The following is a 23553-nucleotide window of genomic DNA, read 5'->3' as shown; positions in this document are numbered from 1 at the left end:
TCCAGATGTGTGGGATTGCAGTGCCCATTATCCTGAACTAGCATGGCCAATGGGGATTGCAGTCAAACACATCTGGATTGGGGAGGTGGGTGTAGGTACTTCTGGAGTAATACCACTGGATATAGTATTTGAGTTATATGAAAATCAATCCTGTGCATGTTTCCCATTGAAATCAATGGGACTTAACTGTTTGCTTGTTTATTTATTTGATCTGTAGCCCGCCTTTCTACCAAAAACGGTACTCAAGCTGGCTTACAATCACTGATAAAAACAAGCAAATGCATTAAAACACAATTAAAATCAATTAAAACACAACAGCAACGGAATAAGCACAGCCTCCAGCTCAACAGACCTGCTTAAGCACCAAAGGCCCAATTGAATAAAGCAGTCTTTGCCGGCCGGCAGAAGGACAGCAGAGAGAGCCCACCTCGCCTCCCTGGGCAGGGAGTTGCACAGCCAAGGAGCGGCCACCAAGAAGGCCCTCTTTCACATTGCCACCAAAAGTGCCTCTGAAGGTGGGAGTCTCGAAAGAAGGGCTTCCAAAGATCTTAAGAACCTGGGAGGCTTGTCTGGGAGAAGGCAGTCTTTCAGGTAGCCTGGTCCCAAGCCATATAGGGCTTTATAGGTCATAACCAGCACTTTGAATTTGAGTAGAGATGTATAGCTTTGCACTGTAAGTCCCTCCAAGTTCTGTGGGACTTATTCTCTAGTAAATGCGTTTAGGATCATAGAATTTTGAGTTGGAAGGTGCCTTGGAGGTCATCTAGTCCACACACACCCTTCTCAAGGCAGGCTCTGCACTGCAGGGTGCAGCTACAGTACCCGACAGCTGGCCATACAGCCTCTGCTTAAATACCTTGAGCGAAGATGAGCCCACCACCTCCCAAGTCAGCTCATGTGATTAGGAATCTGCTCCTAACCTTTAGTCCAAATCTGCTTCCTTGCAATTTCCTCCCATTTGTTCTAGTCCTGCCCTCTGGAGCGACAGAAAACAAGTCTGTTTAGGACTGCAGCCTTAAAACTGCATCGGACGTTTCTCCAACTTGTACTGCTCAAAGTGCCTTTTGCAACGGAGAGCGCTCATATCAAAGTAAAATGCCTAGCTCTGCAGTCATGTGCAGCTCATGTACTTGGGAGTGTGTCCAGTTTGAACTCAGTGGGGTTTACTTCTGAGCAGATTTGTGTCGGATGGCACTGCATGTAACAGCTTTATTCATTTATTACATTTCTAATCCGACCAAAACCAATGTTCTCTGGGTGGATTACAAACAGTTAAAAGACTAAAATGCCATAGAAACAGTTAAAAATATAAAATAAAACAACTATTTAAAAGACTACAATACAGTGCAACGCAAAACAAGAAACAGCACAGGAATCAATAAAACAGCCATAAAAATCCAAGTCAAGGAAACAGAAAAGTATGCTGTTTTATATAGCCTCTGTACAAAACAGCGTATGTGGTTAATGTGTTTTGTGATTTGGTCCCCATATAACTCAACAACCGTCTTGCTTGAGGATTTGATTTTTCCATAAGGGCTAACTTAGCTCAGTCTTCCCCAATGTGCTGCCCTCCAGATGTCTTGGACTACAACTCCCATCTGCCCTAGCTAGCATGGCCAGGGATGGTGGGAGTTGTGACCCCAAACATCTGGCAGGCACCAGGTGTTTACTCCTTTGTAAACATCTGGATTACTTGCTGTAGTTTTGAAAATCGTAACAAGCATCTCTCTCTTCTTGTTTTCCAGGCTATGGTTTTCTGTTGACATCGGTGCATGAAAGTATAGAAGAAGCACCAGTAACATGGATGACTCAATACCAGTGTTGCTGAACAAGACCGCTTCGATAAGGATTTCTTCCAGCAGAGTCTGTTTTAATTCTAGTGCTTAAAACAACCTCGGTGAACCCAAAGGGGTCTGTGAAAAGTACGTGAGAGAGAGCAGCCTTCTAAATAAGCCCACAAAAGTTACTAGCCTGAAAATATGTTTTGACTACCCTGCTAAGAGCATAGTAGCTTGTGTTTCTCTGGTGGTTGTGGGGAAAGGGAACCTCCCTTGAGATATTAGATTATAAATGTAGTAGCAGTAGTAGTAACAAATAAATATCTTGTCCTGGTGGAACCCGCACTAAGTGTGGGTTCCACCAGCTTCCAGGATTTGTGTCCATTAGCCTTGCTGGTGGCTGATGGGAATTGGAATTCCACAACATCTGGGGGGGACCCAGTTGAAGAAGGCTGCCATAGACAGACAATCAGTATTGCATTCATGTGTGAGTATAATAGCTGAGGAAGAAGTTCTTTCTAGAGTGGCCGAGTTTTCACGGCCATTTCAAAGAAATTGCTGGAATTAGTGAACTGCAAAATTATTGACTGGGCTGCAAATCATTGTTCAATTATGCCCACAGCAAGACTAAGATGGGATGAAAATAGAAATGTGCATGGTGTCTTGGTGCTCAGCTCTTCCAACAGATCCATATTTTAGCCCAGTTGTTTTCAAATTGTGTTCTGGGATTCTTCCAAAACTTAGTGTGGGTTCCACCAGGACAAGATCACCAGAAAGGGACAAGCATCCCTGTAAGGTAACTGTCCCACTGCTACAAAACCATTCCCTGCAACGCACAGCTGCATGGAAAGGGTTCCTACAAGATCTGATGTTTAGATCCCAGAAAATACTTACTTTCTTTTTCCTGGTTGACATTAGGGCACAGGGCAAAAAGGGCAGCAGTCCATGTCTTTGAAGGCAACATCAACTACAAATTTGGAACATTGCCATGCCTGGGGAGGAAGGGGGGACAAAAATCTGCAATTCATGTACATGAGAAGCAGCAAAAAAGAATGCTTTCCTGTAAAGTTTGGTACTCTTTTTGTCTTATGGGGAGATCTTCCAGCTTGGTAAGTAATGTCACCCATGGGTTTAAGTATTGTTGACCTGTACAAAACAGAAATTGTTCAATTTTGTAGAAATATTAAAAACGTTATCTTTTATTTTGAATAAAGCATTTTATGTACTTCAGAGTTCTGGCTTTGACAATGCACTTGCCACATGAGTGAGGATACATTCATGCAGTGCATCCCTCAAATCCCTCAGGTGTCGTGTTGCTCAAAGGTTATCTTATTTGGCCCTTTCACATGTTTACTCCCCGCCTTGAACGGGTTTCAGACAGATAGTTCCGTTAGGCTGCTGCTGTTTTTTTGCTATAAAGATTTTGCATGGAAAGGTCTTAACCAAGATACCCTCCCTGCAAACCCAGAAATGCCTCTACAGACTAGTCCTTTGTTTTAAATTTAACTGTTCATGTATATTTTCCATGAACAGTAAAAAAAGAAGACAAGACTAGAATCATAGAATAGTAGGGTTGGAAGGGGCCAACAAGAACCTCGAGTCCGTACTAGTTCGTAGAGGCATCTGTATTTTTTTGCTGCCATGTGCTGATAGGTATGCACACTCAGGCAATGATGGAAACCCCCAAAATGGTTTGTGTAACGTCTTCAAGCAGAGCTGCTGCCGTGGTTTGGGTTTACATTTGAACACACAGCCCTTCAGCACCAAGATCCACACAGGACACACACAGACAGGCGTCTGCAAGGCAGGGCTGTGCGACAGATCCACCACGTGAATACCAGCCGTTCCCTTGGCATCGGTGCCGCCTCCAGCCAGCCTCTCCCTCTTGCACCACAGGGTGGGCGTGCCGAGTTGAGGCCTTGGGCCAGAGTTGGACAAGAGAGGGATTGTGGGACTGGAAAAGGGACTCTTGCTTTGACTTCTACAGCACCATCTGGAAAATAATCCCTGCAGCCCAATCTATCCCACCGGTGCTTGTGCAGGAAGGGAGCCCCGCTGGGGGAGGCTGCAGTTGTAAGTCCAATGGGACACCTGCCAGAATTTGGCTGACAGGGCAGGAGGGAGACATGGTGGCATCAGCGGCCCTGCTATCCGCCCGTCTCAAGAGATGGAAGGTAGAGAGAAGGAATAGACCGTCTTGAAGGGGAGCCAGCTTGGAGGTGCAGAGCTCCCTCCACCGCCCGCAGGCCAGGGCTGGTGATGGCTCAGTTCGGAATGCAACTTCCAGGGTGTGTCAAAGACATACCTGTGCAGAATCCCACACGCCTGGCATTATGTGGAAACTGGCTCCTGTGGGCGCAGCACCAGTATGCCAGTGGGGCACAAGGCTTGGGCCAGGGATCTCTGGGGCGCTATGCCTGAAGGGGAGGCCACCTGGTTTAGATGGGACGCCAGGCGCATGAGACTTGGCAGGGGTGCATTTCCTGATGAATGTGGGCCTGTGGCTCAAGGCAGGGGTGGGCAAGATCTCCTGATGTTTTGGACTGCAGCTCCCAGCATTCCTGACCATTGGCCATGCTGGCTGGGGCTTCTGGGAGTTGTAGTCCAAAACATGGGGAGATCTACCCTCTGCCCAGCCCTGGCTTAAGGCTCCCTGCCTCTCTGGCTCCTCCTTACACGAGCTGCATACGGGCAGCCGCTGCAGCACGGAGACAGAGAGGAGTTTGCACAGGCCACGGTTGCGCCTCACTTCTGTCTAAAGCCTCTTGGGTTGCCAGAGCAAGGCTGCTTTTGATCCTCCGTTGTGCGGAAAAGAGACGCTGGAGAGAAGTGATCCTCTCACCCCTCCCGTGCCATCGAGGGTCCCGCCGTGAGAAGGGCACCGCTCGCAGAGATGCATGCCTCATGAGCCCAAGAAGCTGAGGTTAAGTGAGTCCATGTTCTCTGGACACCCTTGCCCCCCATGTAAAGTGTTTTTTTTGGGGGGACCACTACCTTAACCAGGCATGTTGAACCTGTTTCAGCCCACAGGCCCAATTCCCCTTTGAAGAAGCTCTCGGGGGCCGCATTCCACTGGTGGGCAGGGCCAGAGGCAAATGGGGGTAGGGCCAAAACAGCAGCATATTGTAGCTTAAAGCCGGGAAGCCACCAGACAATCGGGGGCAGGGGTGTGTGTGGCCATCTGGGAAACCAAAGGGGGGGTGGATTTGCCCCCACCCTCAGGCCCAGGCTTCCTCACCTTTAACATTGTTACACAGAAGGGGAGGGGGGAGAATTCTGGACTGCATCCTTTTTCGAAATGCCCCCTGCCCCAACATAAAAAGCTCCCGGCAGGTAGTAAATTAGCACATCAGGGAGAGGGCCGTGTTCAAGGAGTGTTTGAAGGATGCAGTTTCCCACCTGCACCTGGAAGAGATACGGTTTCCTTCCCAACCACCTTATTCTGCAGAATCGGACCTGATTTGTACATGCAGCAGAACGGGATGGCAGAACAGACTGAACCACTTCCAATTATGGGGTCAGGAGAGCAGTACGTCTTTGAATGTTCTCCCGTGTTTTTAAAAAGCCAAAATAAAACATCTCCCCGCAACAAGTAAACTAGTGTATCAAGGAGAAAGGCCCTATCTTGGTCCTTTGCCAGCTCTGCTAGTTTTCTATATGTGTGATGTGTTGAAAGGTATTGGGGGCATTTAAAAAATGGTATTCCCCCACCTGCAGTCTGAAGTGCTACCGTTTATTCTAGAACACACACCCCGCCCCGGCAGCATGCTTCCACCTCATTCTGTGCAAAAATCTGTCTCGTAGAACAACTCCCAAGAGCTTGGCTACATATTATACTGTGTGAAAAGCAGCCAACCTCTGACCTTAGTTATCTCACTCGGCTAAAGTTTCCCCCAGCAGCTGAGAAATGGGGGATAATCAGCTCAGTGAGATAACTAGTAAGAAAATCCTATTGTGCCTCATTCCTTCTCAGTAAGACTTCAGGACACACCAGCTCTGCAAACTATCCACAGGAAGACTTCAGGAGGCTCAACATGGCAGTCTGCAGTGGAGACATGCCTTCAAGTCATACCGAGAACGAAGCTGTGATCATTTTCACTCTCTCTAGTTATCTCACTCCGCTAATCTTCCCTCGCTCCTCAGTTTCTAGGGGAAATTAGCCGAGTGAGATAACGAGAGAATTCGCAACAGTCCGAGCCTGCCTGCTTTCCAAATATCAAGTATAAACACGTAGCCGAACTCTTAGTGGCCACCTACCCTGCCAATAAAAAGGTGTGGGATGCCTGCACAATGCCGCAGCAGATATTCTCAATCAAAAACGCCCACGCCGGCACAAATGCCATCTACAGCAACGCCGTTTCTGAGCTCTGAGGCAGGAAGCTGGCTGCACCCCTCAGTTTTCAGGCATGTATAATTTGACAAGGTGTTGAAGTTCGGTGGCATAGCCAGTGATGGGGCACCGCTGGTGCTGTTTGACATAGTTGTAGGCGCAGCGGTAACAGAACACAAAGCCGGACGTGGAGAGGGCCGTGTCGTTGGCGCGGATTTTGCGGCACAGCGGGCACACAGTCTTGAGCTTGGGCAGGAGCGGGGAGTCCGCCCCAAGGTCCAGGTGCACGGGGGGCGGCGGGGTTGGCAGGGCGGTCAGAGACTTGATGGTCTCCTGGTTTTCAGACGAGTACCACCACTCCAGAAACTGGAGGAAGAAGACGCCCACGGAGAGGCCGGTGGAGAGGGAGAAAGCCAGGCCGCCCAAGGCTTTCTTCCCGGCTGACTGCACCTGTGCTTTCATGCTGTAGCAAGGAGAGAGAGAGAGAGAGAGACACACACACACACAGAGAAAAGCATGAATGGAGCGCACTTCCTCTGGCTAGCAGACAAGGAGAGCGCCAGGATTCAAATCCGGCTCAGCGAGAGCACCAGGACAGGATCCCCTCGCTGAATTCCCATTCTGACTGTCCCATCGCTTGTCCCCAGCATTCGGTATTCAAAGATATGCTATCCCTAAACATGAAAGTTCCATGCAACTGTCTTACGTCCAGATGGTCTTCCTGGAATTGCTCTAATCCTTTTTAAAGCCACTGTAAGTTAATTCGGCATCGTGTGAAGATGCACCACCTTTTGATTGGTCCTGAATCAACTGGGTAACCCGGAGTCTCAGAGCCATGAGAAGCTGAGAAAAATCCTTCCGGTGATGTGCGTATTTACTAAAACTGATGATGGTTTTGCAATTGTCAGGGGACATCTCCATAAACGAGAGCCCTGGAATTTGGTAAACCTCCTCCCCTCTCTCTCGAAACAGAATATAAGAACAGAAGAAGAGCCCTGCTGGATCAGACCAAGGGTCCATTTGGTCTGGCATTTTGTTCACACAGTAGCCAACCAGCTGCCCCAAAGGGAAACCCACAAGCAAGACAGGACTGCAACAGCGCCCTCCCGCCCATGTCCCCCAGGAACTGGTGTAAATAGGCCTCTGACAGTGCAGGTAGCACAGAGCCATTAGGACTAGTAGCCATTGATAGCCTTTTCCTCCACTAATTTGTCTAACCCCCTTCTAAAGCCATCCAAATGGGTAGCCATCACTGCATCCTGTGATAGCGAATTCCATAGTTTGACTCTGTGCTGTGTGAAGATGTCCTTCCTTTGATCTGTCCTGAGTCTCCCACCAATCTGCTTCATGGGATGACCCTAGTGGGTTTGCGTATTATGAGAGAGAAAAATGTCTCCCTCTCGACTTGCTCCACACTGTGCATAATCTTGTACACCTCTCTCATGTCTCCCCTTCTTCGCCTTTTCTCCAAGCTAAACAATCTCAGCTGTTGTACCCTTCCCTCATGGGGGAGTTGCTCCAGCCCCTTGATCATTTTTGTTGCCCTTTTCATTAACAGAGTTCATATGCCACCAAATAAGTGATGTTTGCACGGTGGTTAAACAATAACATTTAAAATGATAAAACGGGTGGGGAACCATCAAGCATGGCTGGCTGGGGCATGATGGGAGTTGTAGTCCAACACATCAGGAGGGCACCAGGTTGGACAAGGCTGAAGGATGCTAACCATTTTGGGGCGCAGTAACAGTCCTGTGGTCACCGCACCTAAAAAATATTGCAGAGCTGTAAAAAGTGCAGAAGAGGGCAACTAAAATGATCAAAGGGCTGCAGCATCTCCCCTGTGAGAGAAGGCTGCAACAGCTGGGACTTCTTGTGTTCTTAATCAACAGAAGATAGAATGCGACCCAGACAGGAGGCTCCGTTGCTACTGTGGTGCGAGGGAGCGTGTCAGTTTCTGTTTCAACTCACCTGCCCGAGGGCTGTGGGGTCACTGGAGCAGCTGCCCGTTTCTCCTCTAAGGCTCGCACGTCTTCCGCTGTCAGCCTGACCAGCTGCACGCTGGCCAGCCTCAGCAGGGGCGAGTGATGCCGGGCCTTCCCCAGGACGTAGCACAGCTGCTGGGCCAGAAACCAGCCCTCCCACGCCAGGTTCACAAAGGGGTAAGCAGCCAGGAAGGCCTGGTAGCAGCGCTTCCAGCAGGATGATGGAGGGTGGATGGAATAGTCGTCCTCTTCCCGGAGCCGAGAGATGAGTTTCTCCAGTTTGGTCCTCAGGTAAGGAACGAGGACCAGCAGGCAGAGCGATTTCCAGTGGTGTCTCTGTGGCAGCCCGGCGGTGGCCAGCCGCCCCCGCAGCTGGCCGCTCCCACCTCTCTGCGCGACTCGCTTCAAGCCGTAGAAGTTTTCGGGAAACGAGGCGCTGCAGCTGGAGAGGTAGTGCTGCTGGAGCAGCAGGTCCAGGAGGGAGTAGATTTCGTCAAACCAGCGCCAGAGGAAGCCGTAGCGGCCAGGGTTGGATTCGGCCAGCACCTAGCGCAAGAGACAGACATGGCCTAAGATTAATACATAAGGAGGACGTCAGGCAAATGCCTATGATCTTTCCATCTCTGCTCCCATGTAGGGCTGTAGCTCACTGGGCAGAGCCCCTGCTTGGCATGCAAAAGGTCCTGGGTTCGATCCTCGACAGCATCTCCAGGTAGGGCTGGGAAAGAATCCTGCCCGAAGCCCTGGAGAGCTGCTGCTGCCAGTCAGTATCAACAATTCTGCGCTAGATGGACCAAGTAGCTGACTCACTACAACGCAGCTTCCTCTATTCCTAGCTGCACTCCAGAAATCTTTGGCATCAGGCTTGCTGCAACATTCTGGGTTTGCTGTGCTTCATTTTATGCTCCCTTGAGAACTTTTTTAGTATTTTAAATTGTGTCTTGATGGATTTTCCCCCGTGTTAGCCACTTGGATGATAATTTTGTAGAAGAGCAGGTTCTACATATCCTGTTGTTCCTTCAACCCAGGGCGATGAACCTCTTTCAACCTGAGGGCTGGATTCAATTTTGGAGACACTCCTGGGGGCCGCATTCCAGGGCGGAATGCTCAGACAAGTGTTTTCCCTGAAAATGAACTCTCTTTCCACGTAAATGAGCTTTCGCACATGCACAGTGTCAAAGTGCATCTTGGGGGGTTTAGTTTGAAAATGCGTAGTGTGTCATGACATCATAAGAACACATGAGCCCTGCTGGATCAGACCAAGGGTCCATCTAGTCCACCATTCTGTTCACACAGTGGCCAACCAGCTGTCGATCAAGAACTCATGAGCAGGGCACGAGTGCAACAGCACCCTCCCACCCATGTTCCCCAGCCACTGGTGTACATAGGCTCATTCACCTCTAGCCATCAAGGCTAGCAGCCATTGATAGCCTTTTCCTCCAGGAACTTGCCCAACTCCCTTTTAAAGCCATCCATATTGGTGGCCATCGCTACATCCTGTGGTAGCGAGTTCCACAGTTTAACTCTGCACTGTGTGAAGAAGACCTTCCTTTTGTCTGTCCTGAATCTCCCACCAGTCAGCTCCACAGGATGACCCACGTCATCTGTCACCACGTTATGTACTCTCTTCCTGATTGGTTGTTTTTGCGTGGCCTCTCACAGAAACATGCCACCCACCAGCAGCACTAAGTAAAGTATGTTTACTTGCCCAACAAAATAAAAAAAAGTAATGTACACTCAACGATGACCCAAATCCGATTCAAGGAGAATAAGAGAAAGATGTGACATCATCACAGTTTGCCTTAAGCAAGAAAAGGGTTACTCGAACCAGCTCAGCACATGTGCGGAAATAGAATGGGTTAGATCCAGACTGCATGTCCTCAGAAGCTCGTGATCAATTCTGAACTCAACTGAGAATTTGTAAAAAGCTGGTACAGGCTTGTTAATTAATTAATTAATTAATTAAATTTGTTAATGGCCCATCTGGGCTGGTCACCCAGCCACTCTGGGCGATGTACAACAACAAAACAGTTAAAACAATAAAATTCTACATTAAAAGCATCATAAAAAAATACCCTAACCCACCCCAAGTGCCTGCCTGAACAACCATGTTTTTAATGTGCAGCGGAAGCTTATTAATTAGGGGGCATGGCAGAGTTCCCTATGGAGGGAGTTCCACAGAGTGGGGGCCACCACAGAGAAGGCCCTCTCCCTCGTCCTCACCAGCTGGCTGATGGGACAGAGAGAAGGCCATTCAAGGCTGATCTTGTTAAGCGGCCTGTCTGGCGTTGCTGGAGGCGCTCCTTAAGATAGGCTGGGCCGGAATTGCATAGGGTTTTAAAGGTCAAAACCAACCCTTGAATTTGGCCCGGAAAACAACTGTTAACCAGTGCAACTCCTTCAGCACTGGAGTGATGTGATCTCGCCAGCGGCTGCCTGTAATCGGGCGAGCCGCCATGTTCTGCACCAGCTGCAGCTTCCGAACCGTCTTCAAGGGTAACCCCACACAGAGCGCATTACAGTAGTCTAGATGAGAGGAGATCAGGGCATGTAGTACCGATGGGAGCAGATGGTCGGGAAGGAAGGGGCGCAGCCGCTGTATCAGATGGAGTTGGTACAGCACTGTCCGGCTTACAGCTGACACCTGAGCCTCCATGGACAGCTGGGAGTCTAAAATGACCCCCAGGTGGTGGCCCTGGTCTTTCAAGGGCAGCCATACCCCATTCAACACCAAGTCAACATCCCCCAGCCTCCTCTTGTCTCCCACCGAAAGTACCTCGGTCTTGTCAGGGTTCAGCTTATTCCTCCCCATCCAGCCACTCACTGTCTCCAGACATTTGGACAGGGATTCTACGGCCAACCTTGGTGAAGATTTGAACGAGAGGTAAAGCTGCGTGTCATCCGCATATTGATGACACCGCACCCCAAACCTCCTGAGGATGGCCCCCAGCGGCTTCACATAGATGTTAAATAGCATCGGGGAGAGGATGGAACCCTGTGGCACCCCACAAGTGAGTGGCCACGGGTCCGAAACCTCCTGTCCCAGTGCTACCCTCTGGTAGCTGCCGAGAGGAAGGACCAGAACCACCGCAATACAGTGTCTTCAATGCCCAACCCCTCCGGGCGTTCAGAAGGATACCATGGTCAATGGTATCAAAAGCTGCTGATAGGTTGAGGAGAACAAGGAAGGAGCATTCGCCCCTATTCAGAGCCTTCCTCATATCATCCACCAAGGCGACCAAGGCCGTTTCTCTCCCATGCCCAGGCCTGAAGCCCAATTGAGATGGATCTAGATAATCGGCTTCTTCCAAGTGTGCCCTCAACTGCATCGCCACCACCCGCTCCATCACCTTGCCCAAAAATGGCAGATTCGAGACTGGGCGAAAGTTGTTCAGAATTTGGGGATCCAAGGAAGGCTTCTTTAAAAGCGGTCTTATCACAGCATCCTTGAGGGCTGATGGCATCACTCCCTCTTCAAGGGAGGCTGTTCACCACCGCCCTGATCCCCTCACCCAATCTCTCTCTGCAGCCCATAATGAGCCAAGATGGGCAAGGATCGAGTAAGCAGGTGGTTGGCCTTACAGATGAAAGCGCCTTGTCCACTTCATCAGAAGGAAGAAGCTGGAACCGATCCCACAAAAACGGTTAGCCACAGGCCGCCTCTTGCTCACTAACTGTATCCACAGCTCCCAGAGTAACACTCCTAATCCGATCAATTTTATCTGCAAAGTGCCTTGCCAAGGCCTCACAAGAGGCCTTAGAATGCTCCAGCAGTTCTGGAGCCACTGGACCGACCAGCCTCCGGACCACTTGGAACAGCCTCCTGGGACAGCACGCTGCGGACACGATACAGGCAGCATAATATTCCTTTTTTGCTGCCTTCATCGCCATGTGATAGGCTGAAGATACAGCTCTAGCCCGTGACTGATTGTCTTCGAAGCGAGACTTCTGTCACCGGCGCTCTAGCCGTCTCACCTCCTGTTTCAGAGCTCGTAACCGCAGATTGAACCATGGTGCAGTCCGAGCACTGTTCAGGGGGAGAGGGCGTTTCGAAGCCACCCAATCTAATGCCCCAGTGATTGCGGCATTCCACCCACCCACTAGGGTCTCGACCGAGTGGCCGTTGGCATGCTCCAGAGAATCCCCAAGCATGTTCAGGAATCCATTTGGATCCATAAGATGCCTGGGGCGGACCATTTTAATAAGATGAGCACTACAAGTGGGCAAAGTTTGAGCAATGAGCCGAATAATTTCAATATTTGGCAGCATCACTGGTTACATGGGAACCCCAGAGGGCGAGATGAGGAATTCAGGAAGGCCGGATTTGGTCCACAAGCTTGAAGTTAACATCCCCGCTTTGAGCAGTAAAACGTTATGGAAAGTAAACTGAAATAACGTGGTTATTGGAAGCACACATTCAAACCCTTTTTAGCCAGTGGGTTTTGGAATCTTGCCTTAATTTCTATCGCAGCTTTTATTTTATTTATTCATTTATTTAAAACATTTGTATCCCACCCTATATCATTAAGATCTCAGGACGGTGTATAGATAAAAGCAATTTAAACTGGATAAAACAATAAATAATTTACATAGCTAAAAGCATATTAAACTACTAAACAAGCTAATACCAATTAAAAATCTCAAACAATAAAACAGTTAAAACAGCGTGCAACTTTAGGGAATGTATTTTGTCCCAGAACTTGCCATGAAATACACAGGGAGAGTTATTTTTCCAGCCCTGCTGCCTGAGATTCTTCTAACTGGAGAGAACAGAATGCCAGGCTTTCTGCATGCAAAGCATGTATTTGGCTTACCACAGAGCTACAGGGTCTCTATTTTCTGCCCACACTTTTCTTAATTTTTCTGGCCACTAGGGATCCCTTGGACAAGCGCAGAGAAGTAGAAACAGCCCCGCTGAGGCTACTCACCTATGGACCACCCTTCTTACCTTGGCCACATGCTGGAGTGCCGGTCTCACGGCAGACATCAAGCTGTCTTGGGCGACAACCTCAAAGATGGAAGGTCTGTCCTCGTAGGTGAAGGCAGCAGTGAGATGTGCCCCATGCTCTGCCATGACCTGTTCTGGGATGGAAAATCCAGGCTTTCTGCAAAATCCTTTGCAAACAAAACAGAATTTGTTACCAGAATCCTTTCTTAGCAGGACTACAAAAGCCTCATCTAGAAGGCGGACATTAGGGATATTCACCTTTCCAAGTGTAGTCTCATAACAACCATGGTATGGCATTTCAGATGTGAAGGTAGGCCTGACTAGGCCTTGTAAGTAGCTTGGCTCAGGCAAGGTGCCTGATGGGATTGAGAGAATGTGTACGTGTCTGACCATGAGAAGGTAATTGCAACCTGCTCATTATAACCAGGAAACTCCTATCCACCAGGTTAGCTCATCCCTGAAGATAAGAATGCAGCTGTGCTGATAAGACTATTGCTGAGTTAAGTGACTTCCTGAGCATGCGTAGTGTATTTTTTTTGTTCTCCAACTAACAGTCTGTAGAAATGCCTCCTGTTTCTTGTATTTGGGGAGACTCAGTTTCGACTGACTCTTCCACAGCTATGATGTGGTTTAATAAATTCCTGACTGTTCAACCTAACCTGTCTTGGATATTTCCTTAACACAGACTTATTTAAGAAAAGCCCTGCTGGATCAGGCCAAGGTCCATCTAGTCCAGCATTCTGTTCACACAGTGGCCAACCAGCTGTCCACGGAAAACACACAAGCAGGACATGAGTCCTGCCCATGTTCCCCACCTCCAAGTTGCTAGTCCTCAAGAATGACAAAGATGCATATAAAAGTGTGCAGGTATGGAATTTAGAGGACCTGCATGGCTGTTCACTGACCTTCTTTCCTAAATTTTGCCTCCTACTTCAGAACGGCTTTCACCACCAAAAACTATTGACATATCTAAACACTAAGCAAGTTGAAGTATAAACACTTGCAGAGGAAAATGCCAGGATACATGTCATGAGGAGCATCCTTGAGAAGGTCTGTGACTCTTAAGTAGTCGGAAGTATATGGATTTGGGCTGAGGCACCGCATCTTGAAGTCAGGATTAGGCTGCCGCATGGCATGAGGGGCAATACATGCTGCTGTGTGACGTTTACCCAACTGTTTGTTTTGCAGGGTGCACACCCAGCCAGACAAACATGCATATTCTTTGTTCCCAGCTGTCTTGAACAATGACTTCTGGTGTGCTCCTTATTCTGTTCAAGCCTGTTTTCGTTGGCAGCGTAACTCTTTTAGTGTAGGATGTCTGCCTCACACACTCAGAATATACCAGATGGGACCACTTAAAGGTCTTCCTTCCGGGCATTTATAGTCCAACCTCCTTCCATCATGAAACACAAAGTGGCACAGAGAGAGAGCCCAGGGGGTCTCCCGTCCAGGCACGGACCAGACTCAGGCCTGCTTAGCTCCGGCAGGATTGCTGCCTCCTGTGCTGCGGTCACCCCTTTCTTCGGTCTCTCTTCTCACGGGACCGTCCGGCTGACTGAGCCCTCCACCCCCACTTCCCTATAACTGGAATACTGGGGGTGGAAAAGAGAGATCTGAGGGAATTCGGACAGGTTCGCTTTCCCGGGACGGGGCTGCTCCTGACCGTGGAATCGACTCCCTGAGCGGCAAAGAGGGGCTGGGGGCGATCCGGGCCCCAACCCCTGCTCAGTCGCAGGCCGTATCGGTGAGGAGAAAACACAGGAAGAAGCAGCGCGTGTGCGTGGATACACAAACCTTGCCTTGATTCAGGGGTGGGGAACCTGGTGTCCTCCAGGTGTTGTTGGGGTGCATCTCCCATCAGCCCCAGCCAGCGTAGTCCAGGGGCAGGGATGATGGGAGTTGTAGTCCAGCAACAACTTCCTGGGGAAGGCTGCCTTCCGTTTTTGACCTTTGAGAAGAAGGGCATCGTTAAGACTTGACAAGGCCCGCTCCCCCTCCCGCTCCCCCTTACAGAAATCCCAATTCTAGACCCCAAATTGCAGGGGGGGGGCTACAGAATGTGCTTCCGCTTCCCCCTCCCATATGGGGGGTGGGGGGAGACAAAGACTGCGGGGGGGGTCTTCACCTCTGACCCCCCCCCCAACCTACCAGCCTCCTTCGCTCTATGGTCTTATTGTCTGGGCCAATACCCCACCGGAAGTGCAGTATGCCGCTCTGGAATTTCTCCTACCGGATCTCTATGGTGCCATGGAGCTAGGCAGCGGGTCAAAGCTGGCCCTATAGAAATAGAGGGCATTCTGGGGGCGGGACTTCCGGGGGAAATAACCGCCGCCTTTGCCGGCGCAAGACGGCGCCGCTCTAGGACTCGCCACCTCCGTGGTTAACGGCACTTCGCGTTGGGGAGTTCACACCGCGGGGAACCGAGCCCGTGTTCCGCATCGGGGGGTGGGGCTGCGAGTTCCGCGTGTCCCGCGGAGGCGGGAAAGGATCGCGACAGGCGCGGGCACACGTCGCGCGACGTGGGGCCGCTCTTCACTTCCGTTGCTCTATGGTTTCCCCGCCGCCTTCGCGCTGCCGCCGGAAGCGGCCGCGGCGATCTAGCCCGGGGAGCTCTATGGCGCCGGGGGCGTTCTGGGCAGGAAGGCGTGGCGGACGTCGTTGGTCAGTCCTCCCAGACAGCCCGGCTTCCGGTCGCCTCCCCAGCCAGGCAGTTTTTCTGGTTCGCGGCGGCCGTTGCTCGCGAGGACCCCGCCGCCGACGCAGGTGAGGGGCGGCTGGGCTGGCAGCTCCGCCTCCGGAAAGAAGGGGGGTCTTGAAATGGGGGGGGATGAATGGCTGTCTCCCCCCGGGGGGGCTGAAATGGGGGGGCGAAATGTGGGGCGCGAAATGGGGGCCCGCCTTCTCCTTCCCAGCCTCATGGGGGGATGGGGGGCGGGGATGGGTCCCCTCCCCTCCCCTCCCCTCCCCTCCCGGGTTAGACGAATGGCGCTCTTTTCTTTAGTCCTGGTGGGTGGGGGGCTTAGAAGGGCTCGTTGCGGGGCTCAGTTGGTCGATGGGGGCAGGAGGAGGGCTCGTAAGGGGGGGCAGGAGGAGGAGGAGCCCCCCTCTCTTAGGAGGGGGCTGTGGGAAAGAACTCCCCCCGTTATTGTTATCATCACCATCCTCCCCCTCCCCCTTTTGAGGGGATCAGGGTGGGGTGGGGTGGGGTGGGGTGGGCAGGGGGCCAGTGCTGGAAAAGAGGGCGGGACGACGAGCAGACCTCTCTCTGTGCTGCAGAGCCTAACCGCGCCCCCCATTCCGCCCCCCCCCCCCGGCAGGCAGGTCTTTGCCCCAAGTGGGGCAAGGGGGGGGGAACAAAAGAGGGAGAGGGGGCTGTGGGCGAATGCAGCTGTGGGGGAGGGGAGGGGTTTTGGCTGGGGGGGGCTGTTCGGGAGGGGGAGGCCTCGTGGGTTGCTGTTGTACCCTTGAAGGGAACCTTATTCGTTCTTTCTTTATTACATTTCTCTACCGCTCAATACCCAGAGCAATTCGGGTGGCTTGCGGAGATTGAAAGCATTAACAATTCGGTATATGGAGGTTAAAAGCCATTTACATTAAAAAAAAAAACAACAACAAGCCAATGTACACAAGAGAACGTCTATCTAAAACAACTTCAAGTAAGGGATCTCAAGCAGTCAACCAGTTTGCTGGTCAATTGGCCGTAATTAAAGAAACAAAAGCAATCAGCCAGAGGAGGTGATGGGGCGGGGCAGGGCGGGGGGGGGCGGAGAAGGAAATGTTCAGGATACAGGGCATCCTTCAGGGGTGGAAATACGCCAAGGGTAGAGAAAAGCACCTGGAAGTCAGCAGAAGTGGGGATGGGGGGGCAGAAGTGGAGATGGGGCTCCACACCCACCCTGCAGGGGGAGGAATGCTCTTGTCACCCCTCAGAGGAGAGACCCTGGGGAGGGAAGGAGGGTCTGTGGGGCGGAGAACTGAGAGGTGAGCCTGGAAGAGGAGGAAGCCGCCATAGTTGGGGGTCAGGGCAAGAGGGGGTGGGTGGGGGGTTCCTTGGAGGTCTAGAGAGGGGCAGAAGGTGGATCATCGGAGAGGCAGAGTTGAGGGACAGGGTGATGCAGACACAGATGAGCCACCCTTAGGAAGCCAGCCAAGTGGCTGAGGAAAGGGGAGGCAGGCGCCTTCGTTGAGAAGATGAAGGGGGGGGGAAGGTGATGGTGGTAGACGTTACGGCACGGGTCCCCAAAGTGGCACCCACGGGTGTGTCCAACAGTGCCCACAAAGCTCTCCCCTTCCTGCCCCCTTCAAAAACATTGTTTTTAATTTTTTAAAAAAACCTTGGAAAATGTTAGGGTAATGTTCTTTCTCTCCCTTTCAAGCCTTTAACCTTGCTCTTTCACCCCCCCACCCCTTTGATTTGCGGTTTCCCCCTCCCTGCTTCAAGCCTCAGTGTTCCCCCCGCTTTAGCTCACTGTTTCTCCCCATCCTCGCTTCCAGCCTTGCTCTTTCTCTCCCCTCAACTCCTGTGCCGGGCTGTTTCTCCCTCCCTCCCAGCCCCTAGCCTCACCATTTCTCTCCCCTCCACCATTGCTTTAGCTTACTTTTGACTAGCCAGGCCCCCACAGCAGTCATTATGTGGCCATCCACATCCTCCCTGGGATCCATTTTGTGGGGGTGCCCACAGCAGTTTCTCAAATTCCCAAACCTGCCCATCGGTCCAGAGAGGTTGGGGACCCCTGCATTACGAATTACGACGCAGAATAGTGCCAGACCAGGATCCCGAAGGGGTCACTGATTGGGGTTCCTCTGATTGAGGGTTGGGAGAAAAGCAGGTGAAATTCCTTCTTTCATTGGGTTGGGGGTTGAAAGAGGAGAATGTGGGCAGGTGCAGTTCTTATGAATGGACCCCGGGTGGAGTTGTGCCAAAGGGAGCCTTAGGATGCATTGTGTGAATGGGGGTGGGTTGCGGGTAAAGAGCTTCCTGGAGGTTTGTTGTAGGTAGTTGATCCTTGCAAAAATGCAACGTTATTGGCCTTTGAGAGAGACCAAGAAGCTTGAATGGGGAGAATGCAAATCCTGCCTCCTCTTTTCACGCTCATCTTTTCTCTCCCCCTCCCCACGCTGCTGTTTTAGGGTCCTGATTCCTCTCTGGGCTGCGGTAGCGCCATCTACATGTAAAGTTCAAGATGTGGGCCAGATGTTTTGGCCCAGAAGTTGCACAATCGATCCCTCACCGCTAGCTGTACTGGCTAGGGCTGATGTGACTTGTGGCCCTACAAATGTTTTAGCCAGCATGTTTCCCACACCTGCTTTAAACTCCCCTCACTTCCCACTTTTGGTTCTTTGATGTACTCAATTTATCTGGGTTCAAACTGAAGGTACAGAGGAAAAGTCTGTGTTCGGGGCAGAATGGCAGAGGGATCGTCTTGGACAACAATCTCTCCCCCCACCCACCACCCCGCACTAGTTTGGCCAGAAAGGTCAGGAAGGCTTAATTTCTCAATTCATGTGCTGAATTTTTAAGCCTGTCCAGAAATGAGATTTCCGCTCCTGAAATTCCAATCCTAGATGTATACGTGGGGGGAAAATACGCTTTGCGCTTGCTCAGAGGGCACGCTGTCTAAGCCCTGGCTTGCATGAGGCTTTAGGACAGACTTCCTCAATCTGCTGCTCTCCAGATGGGTTGGGCTGCAACGCCCATCATTCCCAGCCAGCATGGCCATTGGGAATGATGGGAGTTGCAGTCCAACCCATCAGGAGCAGGTTGTAGAAGTCTACCGTAGGAAGGCATTTTGCATTCTTCATATTAGCATCACTGAGTCTTACAAGTGAAGGTCTTGGACTCACATCTTAAATACATCTTAAGTTCTTAGACACCAGCGTCTAACTCTGGGGTGCAGAAAGCACCGTTCTAATCCCCAGCCCTGTGCATAGCCGCTATCCCATAGCTGAAGAATTTGTTTGGATTCCCATGTGCCCGTACCAAGAATCTTAATTTCCCTGTATGGGTCCCGTCCCCCCCACCGCCACCCAGCCTAGTAGTCGCCTTTGAGCTGATGGGTTCCCTCTCCCCGGCCCTCCCCCCTTGGTAAATGTACATTTCTGCTCCCCTATCAACCAGGGGGGCTCCCCTCCTGCCAAGGTAGGGGTGTTTGGGGGCATGGTGGTACCCAGGAAAATGAATTGTTTGGACGTGCTACCCTTTCCTGGCACCAGCAAGGCACCTCTCCTGTTTATGCTGTTCAAGCCGCTGGGGTAGGTGAACTTGAGATTAGAAGCCACATGGCGGTGGACAGAGACAGGACCTGAACTAGACAGACCTGGGGGCCACTGTCATGAAACCCAGCCTGTCTGTCAGAGTCCTGATTTTACTGCATGTGTGTGTGTGAGAGAGTGAGAGAGAAGCTGTGCCTGTTGGCATTGCACAATTCCTTTCTTCCCCAGCTGGTCCTTGAATTAGACCACTCAGGCTCAGCAGAACTTTGGTTTTGAAAGCCACGCTTTAAAGATCCCGGTTGGACTTCCAGAAAATGTTAGTGGCTCCTCTGCTCTTCTCTCTCTCTCTCTCTCTGTCCTTAGCTCAGTCTTCCTCAACCTGGTGCCCTTCAGCTGTGTAGGACTACAATGAGAGATGTGTGTCACTGGGGAGTCCGGCCATTTTGGGGCTTGCCAGAGTTCTGTGGGGTGCCCAACTTGACTTGCATTTGTAAGGCGAGCCACGGGTTTCTGGGTCCTTTTTGCGTATCTTTTTTTTGGTGTTGGTCGTTGTATTGTCCCTGCCGTGGGAGTTGAACTCTGAGGTTAGAAGTGCCAAGATAGTGATAAATCAGATTCAAAGGTTTACTTACAAGGAGACTTTATTGGGTAAGTTACAGCACACAGGCATACCAAATGGTTGGATCAGACAGCTTCTCTGAACCAAGAGCCATGGGGTACAATGAGTCTTACACCATATATGTTAGCAATAGGCAGCATAACAGCAGCAAGCGTCCCCTAGCGTGCATTCCCAGCATGGACTAGCAGCACTAGGTTCTCGGCACAGCTTTAAGGTAAACAAACTCTGCTTCCCAGGCAGAGTGCTTGATAACACTGTCACTCATTAGTATGGAATGTGCTAGGCCCATGCTCTTGGCCCATTGAATCACCTTCAGATGCTCAGAGGCTTACTAGCAAGGGAATTGCAACAATAATGAATGTAAGTAAGCATTATGGATCTCTAGGCCCCTCTAACACTACAAATGACGTAGCTACGCTCCTGGGGCCAATACAGTCATTATTTGCGCAAAGAGAGGTCTGCTCAAATCACAGCTGCAATTTGTATAATTTGTGCAAATTATAGCTGACGTGTGTAATTTGCACAGACTGCGGGTGTAATTTGCACAAATTAAAAACAGTGAAACTCCGCCAGCTGGCCCAACTCACTGCAGACTGCATTGGGCCAAGTAGTGGAAGATGAATCGAAGTCTGGGGGGCTGAGCCAGTGGAAGCTCATTGAGCTCCGCCTGCCAAACAGATTTCTCCGACATCCCTAATCACAACTCCCAGTATTCCTCAACACATCTGGAGGCCACCAGGTTGGGGGACGCTGCCTGACCTGTTGCAGTTGTGCAAAGAGGGGCAGGATCTTCAGCTACAAACGTTGAAATTGGGAGCGGGAGGGTCCATCTTTTTCAGCATTGGCTCTCCCTTTTTGTTATACCCCAAGGATGCTTCCCTCCAGGTCCCCCATAGCGAGAGAGGCACGTGAGGTGGCCACACCCAGTCAGTGTCTTGATGAGAGACTGCTAGCGAATCCCACAGTGTTGAATTCTAGTGAAGAAAAGAGGGGTATACATGGGTCAGTCCAGCCCAGGGCCCCTCAGGTGTGTTGGACTGCAACTCCCATCACCCCCAGCCAGGCTCTTATTTTTGAGATGAACAGGGAGAGCTAGAGGGGATGACGGACCTTCTGGGCACCCTTTCTCCTTCCTGTTTATCTGCAGTTGTCTTATGTCTACTGGCTAACTGTCGCTGCTCCTCCCCCTCCCAACCTGTAGGGAAAATTAGCCACTAAAGGAGAGAGGTCTGATGCCCTCCAGCTTTCTCTGCTGGAGGAGCCGTTCAGCAATGATCGGCAAACAGTCTGATTTCTTTTCACATAGGGAGTGTAACACCTAGCCAGGCCGTGAGTGGTCAGCAGCATCTTCTCTGCATAAGGTGTGAGCTGTGCTTGCACCCACCTCACTGCTGCTGTCTTCTGACAATCCCGGATCTCCCTCCTACAGCCCTATCCTCCCTCCATCTTTGCCAAACCAGGGCCTGCATTGGTTACCATTTACACGTGCCGTGCCAACTCCTGCAACTTAAGGCAGGGTGTTGGCAGTTGTGGACCAAAGGCTCTGAAATGACACCCCCCCCCCCCCCGGGGAATGGAGGAATTGTTCTCTTTGCTTCCACTCCTGAAGGGCAGTAAAGGATGTTTAGATACAAAACATTTTTAACTATTCTCCTCGCTCCACCCTCTACGGGGGTGGAAGTCTTGCTTTCAGTCTCTCACTCTAGCTCACGGGTGGGGAACCTCAGGCCCAGGGGCCAAATCTGGCCCTCCGGTGTTCTCCACATTTTGATACCATCAACCATAGTATCCTTCTGGGATGATGGCCTGAGCTGGGAGTGGGAGGCACTGCGCTGCAGTGGTTTCACTCCTACTTGGAGGGTCGGCTCTAGAACGCGGTGCTTGGGGAACACTGCTCGGCCCCCTGGATTCTGCAGTATGGGGTTCCACAGGGGTCTGTTTTGCCCCCTTTGCTGTACAGCATCTACATGAAACCATTGACTGTGGTCATCCGGAGTTTTGGAGTGCGTTGGCAACTGATGAGACGCAGCTAAACTTCTCCTTTTCATCTTCATCAGGTGAGGCTGTGGATGTGCTAAGATGGTGCCTGGCTGCCACAGTGGACTGGATGAGGGCTAATAAACTGAAGCTCAATCCAGACAAGACTGAGATGCTGTTGGTGGGTGGTTCTGCTGACCGGATGGAGGGTGCGCAACCTGTTGTGGATGGGGTTGCCCTCCCCCTGAAGGAGCAGGCCCGTAGCTGGGGGTCCTCCTGGAGCCATCTTTGTCATTGAGGCTCCGGTGGCCTCAGTGGCACGGAGCGCCTTCTACCAACTTTGGTTGGTGGCCCAGCTATGCCCCTGTCGGGACAGGCTTCAGTTGTTGTCTATGCTCTGGTAATCTCCAAGTTACATTACTGCAATGCACTCTACGTGGGGCTGCCTTTGAGACAGTTCAGAAGCTGCAGCTTGTGCAGAATGTGGCGGTCAGATTGATAATGGGGACCAGAAGATCCGGACATATAAGACCGACTCTGGCTCGCTTGCCAGAGCTGCCTATATGCTTCTGAACCCAATTCAAGGTGCTGGTTTTTTTTAACCTATAATCCCTTATATGGCTCGGGACCACATTACCTGACAGAGGTAATGTCAGGTAATGTGGCCCTGGCTCGAACATACCCATACCCTACACTTAGCATCTAAGGTCCTCCTCTGGGTGCCTCCACTGAGGGAGGCTCGGAAGACAGCAACAAGGGAGAGGGCTTTTTTGGTGGTGGCCCCCCAATTATGGAATGAGGCCCGCCTGACACCAACGTTCTTATCTTTTTGGTGCCAGGTAAAGACTTTTCTCTTTTCCCAGGCATTTGGCAGCATGCAATGAGCTTTAATAGATACTGGATTTGTTTTATGGTTTGGCTGATTGTTCATAGTTTTTTTCAGATATATGTCGACTCTGTGTATATTGTCTGTGTGTTTTTTATGTTTTAAAATTTTGCATATTGTATTTTTTATTGTTTTTAACCTTTGCAAACTGCCCAAAGAGCTTCGGTTATGGGAGCCGCGTAGAAATGTAATAAATAAATATGGGTGGCTCTGCCCCCTTTCTTTGTCCCTACTGTCTTTCTCTGACCACCAATCATTTGGTAGTTTCCTGGCTTTTGTGTAGTTTTCTCCATTCTGAAAGGTTGAAATGCCTCTCCGGAGGGCTACTTACCTGCAGTAAGAGCTTTAAGAGACCAATCCTATGCATGTTTAGGCATGCTCTGTGCCACCGCTTTCTCTCTCTCTCTCTGTGCTACCCCCTTTCTCTCTCTCTGTGCTACCCCCTTTCTCTCTCTCTGCCGCCCCCTTTTTTTACTACCTCTCTTCCTGTCAAACCCCTTCTCTTTTTCTCTCCTTCCCCACCCAACAGGCTTTTGGGGAGGGACAGATCGCTCTTGCCAGAGGTCTGAACTGCTTGCTTGCAGAAGGCTTTTGAACTTAGGCTGAGGGCTGCTGGTTGCCAACTCCTGATTTTGAGGACACCTCCTCTGCAGACTGGTGTGCTGTTGCTTGCGTGTGTGAAACTGGTTAAACCCTGGACTCTTGTGCAGCGAGAGGACGGAAGGTTGTGAGCCCTTATGAACTTCCGATATGGAAGCTGTCTTGCTTAGTAAAGTCTCACTGGCCAGCACAAGGCCACTGGTGAAGGCCTTTGACAAGA

General features: G+C 50.9%; 2 protein-coding genes across 7 annotated transcripts in view; one reads left to right on the top strand and one right to left on the bottom strand.

Annotated features, from left to right (window-relative positions):
* Nucleotides 1–1203: 1203 nt before the first annotated feature.
* PEX12 (peroxisomal biogenesis factor 12) lies at nt 1204–15217 on the bottom strand. 4 transcript variants are annotated; one of them, XR_014786144.1, is made up of 5 exons: nt 15187–15217; nt 13039–13205; nt 8077–8636; nt 6036–6571; nt 1204–2924 (listed from the first exon to the last, which is right to left on the bottom strand). XR_014786144.1 is itself a non-coding variant. In XM_084822830.1 (4 exons), the coding sequence occupies exons 2-4, from the start codon at nt 13162–13164 to the stop codon at nt 6172–6174; spliced, it is 1086 nt and encodes a 361-aa protein (XP_084678956.1). In that variant the 5' UTR covers nt 13165–13205; nt 13297–15217; the 3' UTR covers nt 2953–6171. The 4 variants fall into 4 exon arrangements, 3 of the variants coding, with proteins under 3 accessions (XP_084678956.1, XP_084678955.1, XP_084678953.1); XM_084822830.1 differs by lacking the exon at nt 1204–2924 and having other exon boundaries at nt 2953–6571; nt 13297–15217; XM_084822829.1 differs by lacking the exon at nt 1204–2924 and having other exon boundaries at nt 2953–6571.
* Nucleotides 15218–15623: 406 nt separating this feature from the next.
* Nucleotides 15624–23553, top strand: part of AP2B1 (adaptor related protein complex 2 subunit beta 1) — a 99666-nt gene continuing 91736 nt past the window's right edge. The window contains exons 1-2 of one of the 3 annotated variants that reach the window (XM_084822988.1): nt 15676–15801; nt 21831–21927. Coding sequence is in view for 1 of the 3 variants with exons in the window: in XM_084822987.1 (XP_084679113.1) it covers nt 15653–15801 (149 nt within the window). In the remaining 2 variants the exon portion in view is untranslated. Of the gene's footprint in view, nt 15802–21830; nt 21928–23553 lie in introns of all 3 variants that reach the window. The other 2 variants (XM_084822987.1, XM_084822989.1) reach the window with 2 other exon arrangements.

This window comes from Heloderma suspectum, chromosome 16 (assembly GCF_057233095.1).
Source record: "Heloderma suspectum isolate Gila_16-S chromosome 16, 16-S_ref, whole genome shotgun sequence".
Classification (NCBI taxonomy): Eukaryota; Metazoa; Chordata; class Lepidosauria; order Squamata; family Helodermatidae; genus Heloderma; species Heloderma suspectum.
This window is presented reverse-complemented; position numbering and strand designations above follow the sequence as displayed.